This window comes from Cygnus olor, chromosome 1 (assembly GCF_009769625.2).
Source record: "Cygnus olor isolate bCygOlo1 chromosome 1, bCygOlo1.pri.v2, whole genome shotgun sequence".
Classification (NCBI taxonomy): Eukaryota; Metazoa; Chordata; class Aves; order Anseriformes; family Anatidae; genus Cygnus; species Cygnus olor.
Window position 1 is genome coordinate 74,616,783 of NC_049169.1, and position 18,849 is coordinate 74,635,631.

Sequence of the window (18,849 nt, forward strand, 5' to 3'; positions counted from 1 at the left end):
GAAAGGAATAGCTGCGAGGTATTTCAAAGTTCTGGTTATCTTGCTATGCTGTCTGGTTGCTGCTGGAGCAGTTAGGCTTACTGATAAGCAGAGACATTATGGCCATGAACTAACCTTGCTAGTGTTGCGGAGGCACTGGCCTTGCAAGAGGGTTCCCATTCATTGTAGGGGTGATTGTGGGGTGGAAGGATTCTTAGTGAGTCCTGATTCTGTATATCATTAGGCTGCAAAGGACAGCACAGCCCAACTAGCATAGTTTCAAACTGCTGTGATGGGGCTTCTTTTGTACATGCCCTTATGCAGAGTAGAAATGTAGGTTCATAGGTAATTTAAAAGGATCTCTTAAAAACCTGCAGGTTCTGGCAGTAGCTTATTGCTGCTGTTTTCCCATCCCATCTCTTTCCAGATATTATACGATAAATTGGAACACTACTTCTCCTGGGGCATTGTATAGACATAACAGAAAAGCTTCTCAGGGAAGAGTGTTTTTCGGATACAGCGCTCTGAAGTTCCTCTGCTGACTAGGTTCATTTTAGTTGAAATTGGATAGGCTTTAATGAATTCCACGTCTGTTTTGGCAATATGACCTTGGAGTTAGCAGGGACAGTAGTCTTCTTCCAGGATGAAATGTGGATCTGCAGCAGCTGGAAGAAGGCAGGATAGAATCACTGGGTACTTATGAGGCACCAGATGCAACATTCATGCCCAAAGGCTGACAGATTAATCCTGTTTGTCTGTGACTGTTCACTCTTTCTGTACCATGCCAGGTGAGGCATGCACGTACAAGTGCATGCATTCAGAAACATAAGGAGAAGGTGATGGAAAATACTAGAGAATTCACAAGATCCACTGATTGGCTCCAAGAAAAAACTTTGGCTTTGTGTACATAAATGATAGCTTTTCCACTTAGTGACCTGGTCCTTTAATTTCACTTAAAGTGAGGAGCCCTCAAGTGACAATGCATCATGGTTGGCAGCCAGGCCAGAAATCTGGGGAGTATAAAGGTAAACTCTACACTTTTATTTTTTCTTTAGCTTCCTTTATTTTCTTTTCTTTAATTTTCTTTAGCTTTCTTCTTCTCTCAAACAAGTGTCATTATTGCCCCTTTTACTAAGAAATTTTCTGTATCATTTAGATCTGCCCAAGTTTGGTGATACACAGGGTTTATCAGAGGGATTAAATCAACTCTAATACCCAATTCACATAATTTCTTATGAAAATCTCATTTTCAGCAATTTACTCTAGGTCCAACCCCATAAAATGGCGGTTCTCACACTTCAGACATCAGTTTGTCAGTTGGTTTAAACAGACAATTTCTATATGCTTTATACCCAGATGGGAAGTCAGAGGCAACAATGGAAGACTCGCATTCACCTTCCACGGTGGCAAATTTAATAAACTTTGCTAGCCCCAGTCTAGGCTTGGGCATCTAGAAAATGGAGTAGAAGATCCTGCCCTAGGATCTAGGTCTGGAATTTGGACTGCCATTTGTCTCTTGCTAAGCTAAGCCACCATTTCTAAACCAAAAGAATGTTCAGCTCTGATATCTGTAATTTCAATTTGAGTTGTTCTTAATCCTAATAGAGATGTGAAGAGGTTTTATATATATAATTTTATATAAATGGTTTTAGCTATTTTTTCTCTGTAAACAAGTTTTTTTTTTACACAAAAAGTGAAAACTAGCACAGAGTTCACGGGTGGGATGATTCAGGATCAGAGATCCTAATGCATCTGTAGGGAGGAGAAACTAACCTGCTGGTTGGCCAGAAGCCAAATATCTATGCTATCAGTTTACAGTCCTCCCTGTTGTAGAAGAGTTTGCAGAAAGTTATCACTATATGAATTAGAATAGGATGCTAGAGTATGTGCAGCATTCTATAGAATCATAGAATCATGCATAGCTACAGTAGTTTATGTATATGTGCATGTGGGTGCTTATTATTAGCACTGAGGTTCATAGATTCAAAGTACTGTTTTAAAGAACTCGTACTTGATCAAGATTTTTATTTTTGTCTGCCATGTGCCCAGCATTACTCTTAATGAATATTTTTGATGGAAGCACATTTAGATGAAAACAGTGAAGACTTTTGAGCTTCCAGAGGCTCACTTTCCTCCAAATCAGAAACCTTCTTCCCCATGCCTCCTACAAACTGTGTGGATTTTAAGACATTTAGTAGGTCTTTTCCTATCTCTCCAGTGCTCTGTGGATCTTGCTGGTAACCAAGGCAAGTCTAGTACATGGCCACAGGTCTGAGCAGAACTAGGTAAGGCCATGGGGAATGTTCTTCGCAGCCTTTACCTCCTAGTTACCTGGTTGACTTGGTGAAGAGCTGAGTGGGAACATGCTGCTCTCCTGAATTTTTCAGCATAGTCTTGCCTCAACCCAGCATCCATCCTGTATTCAGGGGCACAGTGGAAATGGCGTCTTTTTGTCTAGAGAGCAGCTAAGAGGAGAAAGATTGAGACTTAGAAAGTCTTGGTGTTAGTGTTTATCCCTACACAGTTATTCCTTTTCCTTTCATGGAACAAGGTTGCTGTAATAGCATTTTTTTGCAAGCAGAATTGGAAATACAGAAATAAATTATAGAGAACCAGGATGTCTTCTGTCAGAATAAATATTTAATGAGAACAAGGGTTGTGCTTATTCAGAGTCACAAGGACTGATACTGAAGTACCCTATGAATGTTAATTTTAATACATAAAATATATGCTTGGACTTAAAAATGTAGAGTGAACAGCCTCAAGGGCAAGTGTGTATTAAGTCTGTGACAGCTGTCTCTGGGTGATGATAATGTAAAAGTTTTTTTTTCAAGCAATTTTAATTTACTCACCAATCAGTCAGGAAACAAAGTCTTAAAGTACTTATTTTCCAAAGCAATTTTTAGAGAGGTGTGTTCTTTCATATTTCATCCAAACTGTGTTCACTCTAACCAGTCTCTACAGTATGTGAGTCTGTTTTTTTCCTTACTCCTAGTGTAGATTTAAAAAAATCTGAATAATACAGCAATTTTCTTTTTGTTGGAAGAACATACAGGAATTTGTGCAAAATGTATCTTTGTTCATGTGTACAGTCATAATAGCTAACATGAATTACTTAATGAATCTACAAATTACTTGCAACTTGCAAATTATTTTCAACATAAATGGGACCAAAAGCATGATTTCTAGATTTGCAGCTAGTCTTTCCAAGGTCATGAAGCAGATAGGTTTGGGTTATTTGGTCCTTTAGGTAACATGAGAGAATAAATCCTGGTCTCGTTTTCTTTACTACTCACAATTCTTAAAGAATTGATAAGTCTGTCACAGTATCCAGGATTTCCCGCATCCATGTGACTTGTCTTTTAAACCATGGGGTCCCTTGCCTGTTAGATCAACTTGATCTCATCTCATTCTGTTTTTCCATCTCACCAAAAGCCCGTGCCTTTCTCTTTTTAAGGCCTTGGCGAATATCTCTGAATTTTGTTAGTTTGTTTAGAGTGTTCCTACCTGCCTGAAGGTGAAATCAGTTGAAATATTTTTCCTGTTCAAACTTATGTTTGAAATACCTCTTAACTTTCCAATGTGCAGTCATTAAGGCTATATTATTTATTAGTTGCTTTGTAAGTGTCTTCAGACCGGAGAGAGGTACATAATTAGGGCTTCTAAAGCTTATGACTAACTCACTACATATTGATGTGGTCAGTGGTTTATCCAATCTATAAAATGGAAGTATAAATAGACTCAAATAATTATGTAACAGTAGAACTGCCTGCAGTTTAGAATAGAGGACACTGTGGCTGTTTCCTGGTATGGCCACTATAATGCATTTTATGAACTTGGATGACCTCTATCAGCTTCATTTTTTTTAATTTCTAAAAGTGAGATAGTAGTATTTGCCTAACTAACATTCATAGGGTAAGACTCAGTATATGTAAAATGCTTTCCAATTCAGGAAAAATACTTTTCCAAGTCAGGTAAAAGGACTGGGAAACAAAAATATAGTTCTATTTAAGTTACTACCAAAGATAAACCTCAGATATTCTATGTGAAAGATCTTCATGTGTTTAAAAACAAAACAAAAAAACAAAGGGAGCAGACATACTACATTAAAACAGTAGCTATGGACTGAGTTCAGAGCAGACTCTTAAGGACAAAAGTTATCGTTATTTCTATGTCTAGGTCTCCCTTCATATGCTTCTGTTTAGATAAGAACTGTAATACAATCTGTTCTCTTTCGTTGTTTGGTTTATGCAGGCACAGGCTTGCTACAGGAAGTGGTTTATCTAGTGAGTCAGGGAGCTGATCCAGATGAGATTGGACTAATGAATATAGATGAACAACTTCCAGTCCTAGAGTACCCTCAGCCTGGTCTGGACATCATCAAGGTACAATGTATTGCAAAGAGTCTTTCAGCATTTGGATATCTTTTTTGTAGGCTCCATATTTATCACTTCATCTCATCCTGTGTCCTTGTCCTTTTCATCACTGGACTTGCTCAGTTTGTTGAAATGATTCAGAATATTATTGGGTTATTTTGAAGTTGCTTTTATTAAGCTTGTTTATACTCTATGTAATGTCTTAAAACATGTTTCTCAACATCCTAAATATCTTGAGAATGGATTTCTTGAATAAGAGTTCTAAGCCTCCTTTCCTTGGAAGCTCCCCAAATAAGACTGATTTGCTTTGATTCCTTTCTTGAATTTGCAAAAGAACTACACATACAGAGATCTGTGGATCTATAGACCCTGTACTCTGGATTTGCACATCTAGGTCCCTAGAGACCCAGGGTCTGTGAGTCTGTAGACTCTGTAGTGTAGTTAGAGGAGTTTGGAATATTCTCCTTGAAATGATTTCCATGTTATTAAGAATTATTCAGACTAGTGGCATGGCATGTGTGATTTTATTATTGCTGTAACTACTTTAAATACAGTCATATATTGGAATGATTAGCCAAAATACTAGGCTCCATTCTAGAACTTCTACAGTGCTTAATGAGTTGTGCTAGCTAAGGCTGGCATGGATAGATCTAAGCTAGTTCTGGTCACTGACAACTGCAGCATCAGCCTGCTTTTAAGCTGAGAACATTTAGGGGTCAGAGGTTGCTTTTCTTTTTCACTGTGTCACCCTATTCCAGTGAAACCTCAGTGCTACTTCACAGCAAATATGTGGTGGCAGTAGTGAGCGGTTTAGTTTGAGGTTACACATCATGAATACTATGTGCTAGCAACTTGATCTAATACCAGTTTATGCAGCTTTTGACTCCTGAGAGATTGTGTCATAAGACATTTTTTTCTGAAATTATGATAGAAAAGTGCTTTCTGTTTGAAAAGTGTTAATATTCTCAAGATAAACCTCTCGACTGTCTAGGCCTATTTTTGAAGATAAAATTGCAGGGTTATAATTTTGAAGTTAAGAAGTTAAGGATTTTCTGTAGCTCCTTATTTAGAGCTTCTTTTTTTCACAGAATTTTAGTGGAAGTATCAGAGGAAACAAAGTTAGTGTTACACCAATAATGCTACAGTTACACTCTTCTTGAAGGTCCTACAAATGGAAGTAGTTTCAAAACAAAACAAAAACAAACCCCACACAACAATTTCTACAATTTCTGCACATATGCATTATCCATCCTTTTGATTTAAAAAAAAAAGATGCAATTCCCTGACCTATTATCTAGTCGCAGACCCCTATTAACTTAATAAGTGACTTAGTGAATGTGACTCAGGACGGTAAAGGACGTCAAGTATGACGGCTCAGGACAGCTCAGGATGTGCCAAGAACTAACACACAATAAATGTTTCTTTGCTTTATTTTAGGAACTAACATCTCCTCGCCTCATAAAAAGTCACCTACCATATCGTTTTTTGCCTTCAGACCTCCATAATGGCAATTCAAAGGTAAAAATTCATGTTTATTTAACTGAACCAGCAGCAGTTGTTTATGTGCTTTGGGAAATGGGGGGGAAAAAAAACTTTTAAGATTTTCTCTCGCTGTTGTAGGTAATATACATGGCTCGCAACCCCAAAGACCTGGTGGTGTCCTATTACCAGTTTCACCGCTCCCTAAGAACCATGAGCTACAGAGGAACATTTCAGGAGTTCTGCAGAAGGTTTATGAATGACAAGTGTAAGGAGCACGTGCACATGCTGTTACACATGTATTTTCATCTCTGCATTCCCTCTGCAAGTACAGAAATGAAGTGGATAAAGGTGCAGTTGTTTTGTTTATAGAGTAGGGAGGTTGCTACAGATACAGTGCTGCATAGACTTAGATTTGTCCATGTGGACTGTGGCCATGCCTTCTTAATAACTGCCTTACAATTACTCACCCCATGGGCTTAATACCATTCTACTTCACTCAGGCAAATTCTGGTCTACTCTATTTTTTAAAATTCCATTTGCAAGGCAGCAGGTACCCTGTGAAAAGTGGTGAATGTGTCTGGCACCTGTTGCTTTCAGTTCTCTATGCTTACCTACTTCAGTAGTCTTTCTGCTCCTCAAGAAACATTTGCCATGGTAATTCCTTTAATATTTTTATTTAATTCTGGAACTTGAAATTAGTTGCTAGCAAGATATCAGTTAATGCACAAAAATGTCTAGTTTTGCATGAGACTGCATGGAGTACATCAGTAGAAATATATCAGTAAGTTGAAGTGAGCCCCTGTAAGAAAGCAGCTGTAGGCTGCTACTGTCTGAAAATATACCACTGAAATGAGAATACAGTAACCTGCATTACAGCAGCTCAGTAGATGGATACCCAGTAACTCCTTTGAGCAAGGGCTGTATTGTGACACACCCACCAACTGTTCCCATTCCAACTGCACTACCATAAGTACTCTGCACCAACTCAGTAAACTTGGGGGGAGGGCAAGCCCTATGTTCTCACATAACTGGCTATCATTGGGCTTTTTGCCAGTGGATTGCTACATGTAGCTAGTGAGATTAAAAAAATTAGCAATTTTTTTACTGTATTCTTTTTCTACAAAATCTTCTCTATGATACCCTAATGTGATGCTAAGAAGCCACCCAACACCTTGTGATCTGCTCTGAGACCAGGATCTCTTCTAGATCCAAATTTCCTTAAAGTTGGAATATGGAGGACTTGATGCTAAAGAAGCAATATAATACTAAAGGGAATTTAAAAGTAAAAGCCTGCCAGTGGAGGTTAGTTAACAGGCTTTATAACCTTTGTCATTTTCTTTTGTGCAGGGAGGGTGAATGATCTCCTTCTGTTCTAGTGCACCTTCAGTTTTTTCTTCTACATTCCCCAGGAATGGGAATCTTGTCTGTAGCCTGTGAGCAGGAACTTCTAGACTGGAGACATATGAAAGATATATTAAAAGGCCTAATATAGAAGGGAAGTTCTGTATTCTTTTTCATATGAAACTGACTTCTGTGCATTGAAAACTTTTCATATACCAAAATGAAATTGTTCTTTTTCAAAGGGAAAAGGTGGCTTCAAAATACAAAGCTAAAAAGTTAAATGTTTTGTAGTGATGTTTGCTGTAGAGATAAACGTGACTAAAAATACTGAGAAAATGTGTAAAACTGCTCACCGTATTTGCTTAGCTCCTGCCTTGATTATCTGACATACTTTTGGGGAATTTATCACTGGTAAGAAAGTAATATCCAGAATGCATTTCTCTTCCAGGTTTCATTTTGGTAATATTAGCAGCAAAAGATACTCTCTGGGTAATAAATGCTAGTGTCTGTACCTCTGCTACACACATGCAGATGGACTGAAATCAGCACAAATATGGACTTTATCAGAATAGGAAAATAAAGGAAGAAAATTTGGGGTAGTGTGCGTGTTAGAATTTCTAGTAACCACTGCTGGAGCAGAACTGGGAACGTAGGCCTTCCCAGTGTAGCACCTTGGCTACAGTATACCTGAGACCATGTTCTGGCATAACTGTGTCAGTTGCATGGAAGTACTAGAAGTTACAACAGAAGAGAATAGGTCTTAAATTTTAGAGGGGACAAAAGATGTAATGATAAATAGAATATTCTGTCAGTACATCTTCAGTTTTCTGAGAATGACAGTGAAGAAAACTTAAGTCTCTTTCCTCAATACTTAACTAATTAAGAAAAGATAATGGTTGTTAGCAGGTTTTTTGTCCATCATAAAAGATGCTCTATGGAACTTTCCACTAATGAGTATCTAGCTTCTAGATGATGGAAGGTGCAGTGTGATAATGCTAATTGCAGGAATTCACACAGGTTAGAGCCACTGAAAATCTGCTTTCTGCAAAACTATCTATATAATTTGTTTATGTTGGCTCCACTTCTGTGTAGTAGTCAAGCATAACTAATACTGAGCTCTAGAGAGGTTCATAGTGAAATATAGTTACATTTTCAGTTGAACATTTTTTATGACAGGTTAGCTCTTTTGAATATTCCAAACTGATAGAAACACTCTTTTTCAATTAAATTAATTGATGTGCATGGCAATGGGTCAAAACTAGGTGGTTCTTTTGGGGCTATGAACCTCTCCAATTATTTTTTTCACTTTTTGAAGAGGAATTAATAACAGTATTTTTTTTGTATATGCCTATCATAATATCTCCTGTACCTGTAGTAGGATATGGCTCTTGGTTTGAACATGTCCAAGAGTTTTGGGAACATCACATGGATGCCAACACGCTTTTCCTCAAGTATGAAGATATGCACAAGGTAGGTTACATGTAGCAAAGAGGTATTTTAATTGCTTTTTAGCATTGTAGCATTTAAAACATATGAAGGGAAAAAAATCGTTCATGTTTCCATAGTTGAGCTTCCTAATGTCTGATACCATTTTTAAAGCACTGGCATTCAATTTGTTCCATGTACTGTCAGCACTTTTGTAGAAGCAGTAATTTACTCAGGAATCCACCTGCATGTGTAGGTGCTCCGTTGCTCGCACAGAAGGCAGAGAGGTGTAACTGCTCAATGCTTGGTACCCTCAACATTGGGCATTCACTTAAAATAAATGTCTTACTGTGTGCATTGTATCAATGAGAACAGAGGTATCACTCTCTCATCAGGGGGTTTATCCTATATATTTGGCACTTATTCTGATTATTTGATTGTTCTTACTGTCATATGGGAATCAGTCTTAATTGGGGATGATCATGTAGCATAAGGTGAACATAATTCTAACGTCCTTACAGTGCGTTGGCTAACAAATCCACTGTATTTTAAATCAGAAATGTAATGGAAATACTACATAGAACATCAATTTCCATTTCCTATTGCAATAATATATTTTTGAGAATTAGTGAGAATATTTCAAAATGCACATTTATATAAATTCCAGCTTGTATTTTTTCTTAAACCTTCTCATGGAGTTGGATGCTAAAAGTTGTAATATAATCAGAATAATAATTCAGTAACAATGATTTCAAACCCATTATTTTGAATAACAGTATATTCCTAACCCCTCAGTGAGGGATGCTGCTGAAAGCTGGTGGCATCACAGCATCACTCCGCTTTCTATCTGTTCTCCCCTATTTACTTGGAATATGTGGGTTTACTTTCAGCAAATAGGAAGGTGGGAAAATTTTTACGGTGATGTTTCTGCAACTTTTTCATTGATATTTTTCCCACTCATCAGGACGTAATTCACTTTGAAGTATTTAAACTCATACAAAAAAATCATTTAAAATACTGTAAAATAAACTCATCTTTAAATGCTCTCTTACAGGACCTAGCAACAATGGTTGAGCAACTGGTGAGGTTTTTGGGAGTTTCTTATGACAAAGCACAGTTGGAATCCATGGTGGAACACTGCCATCAACTCATCGATCAGTGCTGTAATGCAGAAGCGCTTCCTGTTGGCAGGGGTATGTTTAAAACCCACAGTAAAACTTAAGAGTGGAAGTTGCAAGAAGCATCTGACAGCTTAGTAACATCCAAGATACTCTAAGATGTTTGCAAAATATTGCTCTATAAATGATGTGAGGAAACTGGTACAATTTTGAGGTTTGTTTCGGAATAAAGTCAGGTGGAAGTGATTAAAAGAATGGAAACATTCAAGATCAACAGTGCATATTGAGCATCATCCAAACTGTTCTGTTGGAGAAGACAAGATGTCTTTGGTTTACTTCAACTGATTGAGCTGTTGATGCTGGGAAGATTGCTTGGCTCCTTCTGACATTTGGTATGCCAAAGCCCATACAACTTCATTTGTCCTGGCCTAAACCCTTGTTTCGTTATATCAGATTTTCTAGAATAGTAAATCATTCTAGTTTCAAGGTATCAAATGAGAAGAACTTCTAGTTTTCCTTATGTCTGTTTTTCATTGTCTATCTCAGCTATTTAAAATGTTTGTAGCTTATAGATGTTTATTCTTGTGAGGCCTTTCTCTAGGAACCTGAAGTGTCCTTTGATCTGCTGATATATCTGTATTTCAACAATGCCAAGAAATCAAGTCCTTTCTCAGTCTTCTTTCTGATAAGCATAGGAAAGTGGACTCAAGAAGTCTCCCTCTACTTATTTTCTGTGGGCTGCATTACAACACTTAAGAGCTCTTTTTAAAAACAAGAGCATAAAGAATGAGATGGAGATTTCCTATGTCATTGTCACAAGTGCCTTGTTCAGGATAAAAATCACTTTATCCACTGATTTAATTCAGTTTTAACTTTAACTTTGTTTCCCTCTCCCTATTTTGTCCATCTGTGGCCACATTAGCACTTTTTGCTACAGCATCAAACATGAAGCTCACGCTTATCGTGACCACACAGTCTTTTCAGAGGAACTGGTTGAAATGTTATTGTCCCTTATTCAGGGAGCATGACCTGAATGCTTTGTTCTTAAGCTTCTGTGTAGGAGCCCCTTCCATATTACTTCTCGCAGCCAATCTTATGTGCGAATTTTATTAGCTGTAATTTTTATAATTCTCAAATCTCTGATAAGAATATAAAACATCATTAGTCCATCTTCACTGCTAATTTTGAGTAAGCCAATTGTTTATTCATTTATCATGCATTTTATTGACTTGGGGGGAGGCAGTGTTAACCTTGGCTGGCTGCCAGATGCCTACCAAGCTGCTCTCTCACTCCCCTTTCTCAGTGATACAGGAGGAGAAAAAAGGATGAAAAAACTTGTGGGTCAAGATCAAGTTGGGGAGTTTGCTCACCAATTACCATCACAGGCAAAACAGACTTGACCTGGAGAAGATTAATTTATTGCAAGTTAAAAATAGAGTAGGATGGTGAGAAACAAAGACAAAACTAAACCTACCTTTTGTTGCTTCTTCCTAGGCTTGATTTCACTGCTGACTCTTCTACCTCCTCCCCACCCTGAGTGGTGCAGGGGGAATGGAGGTTGTGGTCTGTTCATAACAGTTCCTCTCTGCTGCTGCTTTCTCCTTTCACTTTGCTGCTGCTCTGGTGTGGGGTCTGTCCCACAGGATATAGTCCTTCACAAATTGGTCCAACATGGGTCCTTGCAGTGGGTTGCAGTTCTTCAAGAACTGCTCAAGCATGGGTCCTATCCATTGGGTACAGTCCTTTAGGAAGAGACTGGGTACCCATGGGCTGCAGCGTGGCAGTGTTCCGACATGGTCCTCCCTTAGTTGTGGGGGAACAACCTGTTTCACCACAGTATTCTACATGGACTGCAGGGGAATCTCTGCTCTGGCATGTGAAGCACCTCCACCCCCTTCTTTTTCACTGACTTTGTTGTGTGCAAGGTTGGTTCTCTTGCATTTTTCTAATTTTTTTCACAGCTGCTTCACAGCAGTTTTCTATCCCTTTTTTAATAATGTTATCACAGAGGTACCACCAGCTAATGGTGCTCAGCTCTGGCCAACAGTGTTTTGGAGACAGCTGGAACTGACTCTGTCCAACATGGCAGGCAGCTCCTTATCTCTTCTCACAGAAGCCAGCCTTGCAGTCCCCCTTCACCCTCCCCAAACCTTTCCACGTAAATCCAATACAACATTATGTAATTGCATTAAAAAAACACATCACGTGCCTTACAGAAGTCCATTGTATCTTTGCATTCACCTTTACTCAGTCAGACTGTAATCTTATGAACATTCAGTCAGGTTTGTTTGAGAGGATCTGTTTCCCATAGAAGCAGATCACTGCTATTCTTTGACCTTTGTCTTTCTTGGCAGAGCCTTATGCCAATTTTCATTCCACTGCACAGACTGTGGTCAGGGTAACTGCCCCTCAGTAACTTGTGCTGTTTGTATGTTGGCACAAACATTTCAGAATGTCACACTTTACAAAAGCTATTGCTCAGACCTCCTTGCTTTTATCTGTGACTTTGTAAAAATAGTATGGAAAGGCTTTTTGTATGTTACATAGGAGCTGTACATTCCAGTTAGTACTGTAGGACCTGGAACCTGGTTTCCTGTGGGTGGTTCTGCCATAACTGTGATGTGGCACCTCTTTTTTTGTCCCAGTTCAGTTATGTTATGATAAATAATTAGTTCTTGAAATAACTATCTGAAGTTTGCTGGCTTGAGGTAAAAATTTTGGTGAAGACAAAGAAGTTTGTAGTTTCACTGGAAAACAATCTCTGTAGTCTTTGGTAGTCTCTACTGCATAGTGTGTTTTTCTGCTCTTAGGTATCTTACTTTCAACTCTCATCCTGCCCTCCTCTTGCTTTTTCAAACTGAAAAATTCAACATGTAATACAGGTTGTATCTTGTATAAAAAACAGAGACCATCTCATTTGCCATAGAATTTTACAGCAGATTACCAAACTCATATTATCATCTCACTTCTCTGCTGTGAAGGCAAGATCAAAAAATGAGTCTGGTAAGGCATCTTGAATGCCTCAGATCACGTGTTTGATATAAGTTTAAGATCTTACAAACAACAGAGCCACATTTTCTTCAGTTCAATTGTATGAAGTAACACAAAAACCTAGATTTGTATCTAACCTCTGCTACCTGGAGATCTGTGGAGCAGCAGCACAGCTACATGCTGTGCACAGCTAAAATCCCTCCTTTTTGCCCAGTGAAAGCCAGCAAGGCAGTTGTGAGAGAAAGGTGAGGCTGCAATATCAGAAACCAGAGAGAAGGGAACACAGCTGCTGTTGAGTCCTTCAACACGCAGAAAGGTCAACCACTGCCACTGCTCCCCAGGTCATCTCCATCCAGATAAACTGGGTGATGCCCACTTTTTGCACGTACCATTCTGTGCATGGTGTTAGTGTTCATTGTTCTGTAGTGGAGCCTGCAAGCCCCAGTCAAGGGTCAGAGCCTCTTACTGCTCTCTTCTAACAAACCTTTCAAACAGATACTTCCATTTTGTAATAAAGAAGGAAGGGAGCTACAACAGCTGATTTAATATTTTGTCACTTGTTCACTGTGTGCTTTTTAAAAAATAAATCCTTATTTTGAATTTCTTTTGTTCACTTGTCTCTGGCTTTTACAATATTTTGTTACTTCAGAATGTAGCTTCATTAACAGTGCTTTGTTCTTCTGTTCATTTCTGTGACAATTGTGGCGGTTACATGACAGTTTATTGGAATTTGTTTCAAATATTTTTAATTTGTCATTAGTTACATTTATTTTGCTTTATTTTAGTTCTTCATTTTTTTCTTTTAGCACATTGATCTATACTCTGAAGATAACCATGAGCTGCTGTGAAAGCAGAGCAATGATTAGATATATTATTTACATTTGACTCATATCACATCATATGTTACACAATTGCATGATTCAAATCATAAACCAGGTGGGTGACTTTTTTTGACAACCTGTAAATTCATGTGGTTTAAAAAAAAAATAATTACAAATAATCCACTGCATTTGTTTTGTAAAACCTGTGATTTGTTCATATGTGCTATTAGGGAGATTCAGAAATAAAAACATTCCTCTTTCCCAAGTAGAGGAAGACAATACTTCTTAACATTATTGAAAGATAAATACAGGCTTTTATGTTTTCTGCTGTACTTTATGCAATTAGAGTTACCAGAATAAAACTATCAGATGTTTCTGATTGCAAGACATTTCTTAATGGTCTGTTTGATACAGGACAAACTTGGCAAAAACAAAATGATGCATTTTTAGTCAGTTTCAGGTTCTTTTGACCCTTTTGATCCTGAAACAAACCGCAACATTATCATACCTTCAGGAGTTATAGGAAAATCCTGATTTCATTACATGGCCCTTGTCACACATACTATATCATCATGTTAATGTCTAATTTATAGAAGTTTCAGACAGTTTTGTCTTTGGATTCAATGATAGAGTTGCTGCATAAAAGCAATGTTAATTAAATAGATGTTCTTCTTATGCATCAGATGTTTAATTAAGTTCCCTGCATGTAGTTTTGTTCTTGCTGTTATGATTAAACTGTGGTAGCATAGTCTCAGTTTTCCTTTAATTTATTCCAGCTGAACAAGCCTGGATTTTGTCTTTATTTATACCCAGTATAAATGAGAAGAGAATTGTTTATCTCACTCTGGTTACTCCATGGGGCTTATTCATCAATAAGTAACCCAACAAGAATACAAGTTAAAATTTGTTGCAGAGTAACAGTTGCTAAGGGGACTGTAGCCTTTGACTGGTGACTTCAGCAATGTCATCAGGTTGTATTACTAGTTGGGTTCAGTAAAGTAGAAGAATACTCCATACAAGGTAAAAGTGTTCAGTGTCCATACTGTATCCACCAAAAGATTCCTCTTCCTCATGTACAAAACTAAAACTTAAATGTCATAAACTGGTTGCATGGCATGTGTTCTTGTCAATATCTTGTCAATAGATACAATCTGGACATTCACTCGTATTTTACAAATCATTTCTTTCCATTCTAAGAAACATAAATTCGTCTGTTGAACTTACCTTTAAACATGAAATTTTAGCATAGTTGATTTCTAGTATTTTATCTCAGTGATCAAAATTCAATAATCAGCTTAATGTTCTGTATTTCATGCACCTTTTGAATTGTTTTCCAATGAGTATATGGTGAAGGCATGGTCATTTTGAAATGTATTGTTAGCTGATGGCATTATTAAGCATCCATATTTTGAACTGACACCAGAAATCAACTTGTAAGTTAATATCCAAAACAAAGTCTGTATAGTTAATTAAGGCTGGAGCAGTATCTCATAAAAATCTGAATTTTTCTTTTATAATACTCTTCCAGTGCAGATGACAAGGCATAGGGCACTTTTTTTTTTTTAAGTCCTCACAAAGGTTATGGCAGGGGTGATTGGGGAAGATAATGAATAGTATCAGGTCTCATTGAGGTTTCAGTGAAAGTTAAGACTGATCAGCTTCTCACAAATTATTCTTGGTGCCCTGCACAATTAGACTGTAAAAATTTGGTGTTCTCTCCACTGTCTGACTGTTCCCTCTCTGTGTTTCAGGTCGAGTTGGGCTATGGAAAGACATCTTCACTGTTTCTATGAATGAGAAATTTGATTTAGTTTATAAACAGAAGATGGGAAAATGTGACCTCACATTTGATTTTTATTTATAAAAATGCATGCATATGATATCCAAATGTAGCTAGAAGTGCTTTATGCATTCATTTATTACCTGCTGGACAAACTACTGTAGCTATTATGTGTAACAAGATTTAAAGAAAGAAAAACAATCAAAATAAACCGTAGATCAAGTAAACAATCTAAGAAAACCTTAAACAATTTAAGTGTAAACCAGATATGATTATCTTTGATCCTAAACAGCTGTTCATTTTCTGGTATTTTAATTAGTTGTCCACATGCAAGAACTTCCTAGACAACACTAGAACATTCAGCTGTTAAGAAATTGTATTATGTATAAGGTATGTATCATATGTGCAACTAGAATGTACACCTTTTCAGGCCCATCTTGCTTATTTAATGTTTTATAAAGCTTTTCACGAAGACCTAAATAAATGTCCATAAACCAAATAAATTATTTCAGAGGGGAACAAGTAACAGGCCAAAACTGTATGCTAGAATGATCTCAGGGGTTAATCATCACATTTATTTTTATAGCTGGTAAATCAAGTATAAATAAATCCCATTCCAAAATAAATGATCAAAGTCGGATTCACATTAAGTTCTGCACACCCTTATCTCTATAATTTCTGAGTAGGTTCTGTGTACTGGTGCACTCTGCAAGACAGGCCTCGTTATGAAATATAGCTGTGATTGTCACTAATCCCCAAGCTCATGCATGCTTTCATGGATGGCTGCATGCAGCAGTCTTCTTGATGGAAGAAGTTCAGCTCCATCCAGAAGGTCAGCAAACAGAAGCTTTCAGCCTGCAGCTCTAGCTTAGTCCCTCAAAATGGGGACCAAGGCATCTGGTGCAGAGGTCTTTTTTCAGGAATCAGTCTCTAACTCATGTTGGTTTACTGTGCAGACCTGAATTTCACCGATTAGATACAGTCAGAGAAGATAAGGTGCTGGATATCCTCCTGTTCCACCAAAAGTTAAGGGCATTCAGCACTGTTCTCTGTGCTACTGGACTCCCTCAGACCTAAGATAAAGTGGATATGTGTGACAATGTAAGCAGGCAGAGGAAATGGCAGCAATGAGGGAAGAGAGTTTAAAAATACACCACCAGGTGGGAGTATTGTACAAATATTCATGCAGAATAGTTTCAGTAATTGTTAGCCATGGCTTGTTGGTCTGGATTGTGATCAGGAGGAAAGTTGATTTCTTTTTTTATTTTCGATGACAGGTACACAAACAGCCTGAAGCAGGCTCCTATTACTGTAAAACTTTACAGAATTATTTTATTCTGTTAGGTAATGACATCAATGCCTTTTAGGTTCTCAGTGGCAGGAGGCCCATTTTTGCTAGTCAAATATTCAGTCTCACCAAAAGCCACGAGGAAAAACTAGCAGATTTTTGGTGTTTCAGTTTTGTTGGGAAACAAACTGTCAGTTTAACTGGCAAGTGGTGTAGCATGATGTGGCTTGACAGCACTTTTCCTTGTATATTTGTGAGTGAAAATGCTTTCAGTGAAATTTTATTTCTATTTTTATATTTTTAGTACTGTATGAATATTAAGCACTACACATTATACTTCTGCGCTTGCTTGCTTATTGAATAAAAGATGTGTTCCATGCATTATGGCTTGCTCATTTTGGAGACCTCCAATTCAAGCCTTGTAGTCTTCAGACACAGGTCCTATTCACTACCCACACCTCCTAATTTAAGACAGAACTGCAGATAGATGGCATGAAATCAAACCACTGTCTGACCCAGTGAGCTGTTTCTGACAGCAGCTTATAACAAATCACAGAATCACACAGAATCACAGAATTGTAGGGGTTGGAAGGGGCCTCGAGAGATCATCGGATCCACCCCCCCTGCTGAAGCAGGTTCCTTAGAGCAGGCTGCCCAGGTAGGTGTCCAGATGGACCTTGAATATCTCCAGAGAAGGAGACTCCACAACCTCCCTGGGCAGCCTGTTCCAGTGCTCTGTCACCTTTCCCATGAAGAAGTTCTTTCGCATGTTGGTGCGGAACTTCCTGTGCTCCATTTTGTGGCCATTACCCTTTGTCCTGTCCCCACAAACCACTGAAAAGAGGTTGGCCAAATCCCTCTGTCTCCCACACTTAAGATATTTATAAACATTAATAAGATTCCCTCTCAGTCTTCTTTTCTTCAGGCTGAACGGACCCAGGTCTTTCAGCCTTTACTTGTAGGGAAGATGCTCCAGGCCGTGTCATCTTAGTGGCCCTCTGCTGGACTCTTTCCAGGAGATCCCTGTCTTTTTTGTACCGGGGAGCCCAGAACTGGACACAGTACTCCAGGTGAGGCCTGACCTCAGGGCAGAGTAGAGGGGGAATAGTAGAAATGCTTGTGCAAGAATACAATTGAGAGCACAGGACTATGTGAGTATCTTTGTGTTTAATAGTACTTAATTTTTTTTTCTTCCCCTGTGCTGGTATTGACACCATCCTATGGCCTAAGTTCTTCATCTAAATACCCACTGTGTGAAAAAGGACTCCTTTTGTCTTCTTAGAGGCTGCCAACAGATAGTGTAATGTGATGTTCCTTTGTTTTTGCATTGCAACAGATGATACAGTCACTCTTCCATCCACTGTTCACTTGGGATTTTGTAGACTTCTATTTTACAGCTCTCAGCAGCTCCATGCTGAGGAGTCCTAGTCTGTGTCATACAGAAAACCACAACCTACAAAATGTGCTAAGCCACAAGAAGACACGACTAGAGAGAGTAGACATCTGCAGTGGAAGTTCTGCAGAGGAAGACAGAATTTTCCCACCGTTCCTGTGAATGTGAGTCAGAAAACTTCATTGGCATCAAAAATCCACTGAAGTTGTTTAATCCTGAGGGCATAAGAGCAATACATCCTTACCACCTGCCCAAAAGGCTTCTGAAGTTTCAAAAGACAGCAGTGAATCCTACTCCCATTCCTAGGCACAGTCTGTCTCCTTTGCTGCATGAGAAAACCACTGCCAGCCCCTAAAGGCAAAGCTGTTGGGGTCTAAGGCCATGTTTTTAACACCCAAGTGTATATACATGCCAATGCCGAATCTAGCTGAATGAGAGCCACCAGCTACCAAGCTGGAGGAGGAACAGCTAGTACAAGCCAAAAAACTTTACTTAATGTAACAGGAATAGCCTCTGTGACAATCTATTGTGTATCTACAGCTATACTGTAGCTCCTTATTTTAGACAAAGTTGCTGTGTGCTAGGAATCTGCTTTCTAGACCTGGAAATAACCCATTCTTCTTCACCACAGGATCTGCAGACCAGTGTCTCCTAGTGTCTGAATCACAAAACATGCAGATGAGTATTTCTGCTACCTGTGATGGTGTATATGTATATCAGATAAGACAGAAATAATTGCAACCAATTATGTGCTTTATTCTGACGATGGAAAGGGTGTCTGCAAAAATGAATGCCTTCATTTAAAAATAGAACTTGCACAGATATCAGCATAATGAGGTTTAGACCTCAAATGCT

General features: G+C 38.3%; 1 protein-coding gene across 5 annotated transcripts in view; it reads left to right on the plus strand.

Moving 5' to 3' along the window:
* The window catches only part of SULT4A1 (sulfotransferase family 4A member 1), a 34,159-nt gene extending 17,182 nt beyond the window's left edge, over positions 1-16,977 (plus strand). For 2 of the 5 annotated variants that reach the window (XM_040565632.1, XM_040565660.1), the window contains 6 exons: positions 4,234-4,364; positions 5,793-5,873; positions 5,976-6,102; positions 8,554-8,648; positions 9,658-9,796; positions 15,285-16,977. In XM_040565632.1, the coding sequence (XP_040421566.1) occupies positions 4,234-4,364; positions 5,793-5,873; positions 5,976-6,102; positions 8,554-8,648; positions 9,658-9,796; positions 15,285-15,397 (686 nt within the window). In that variant the 3' untranslated portion in view covers positions 15,398-16,977. Of the gene's footprint in view, positions 1-4,233; positions 4,365-5,792; positions 5,874-5,975; positions 6,103-7,184; positions 7,748-8,553; positions 8,649-9,657; positions 9,797-13,518; positions 13,651-15,284 lie in introns of those variants that run through there. The other 3 variants (XM_040565639.1, XR_005822048.1, XM_040565646.1) reach the window with 3 other exon arrangements.
* The last annotated feature ends 1,872 nt before the right edge of the window (positions 16,978-18,849 follow it).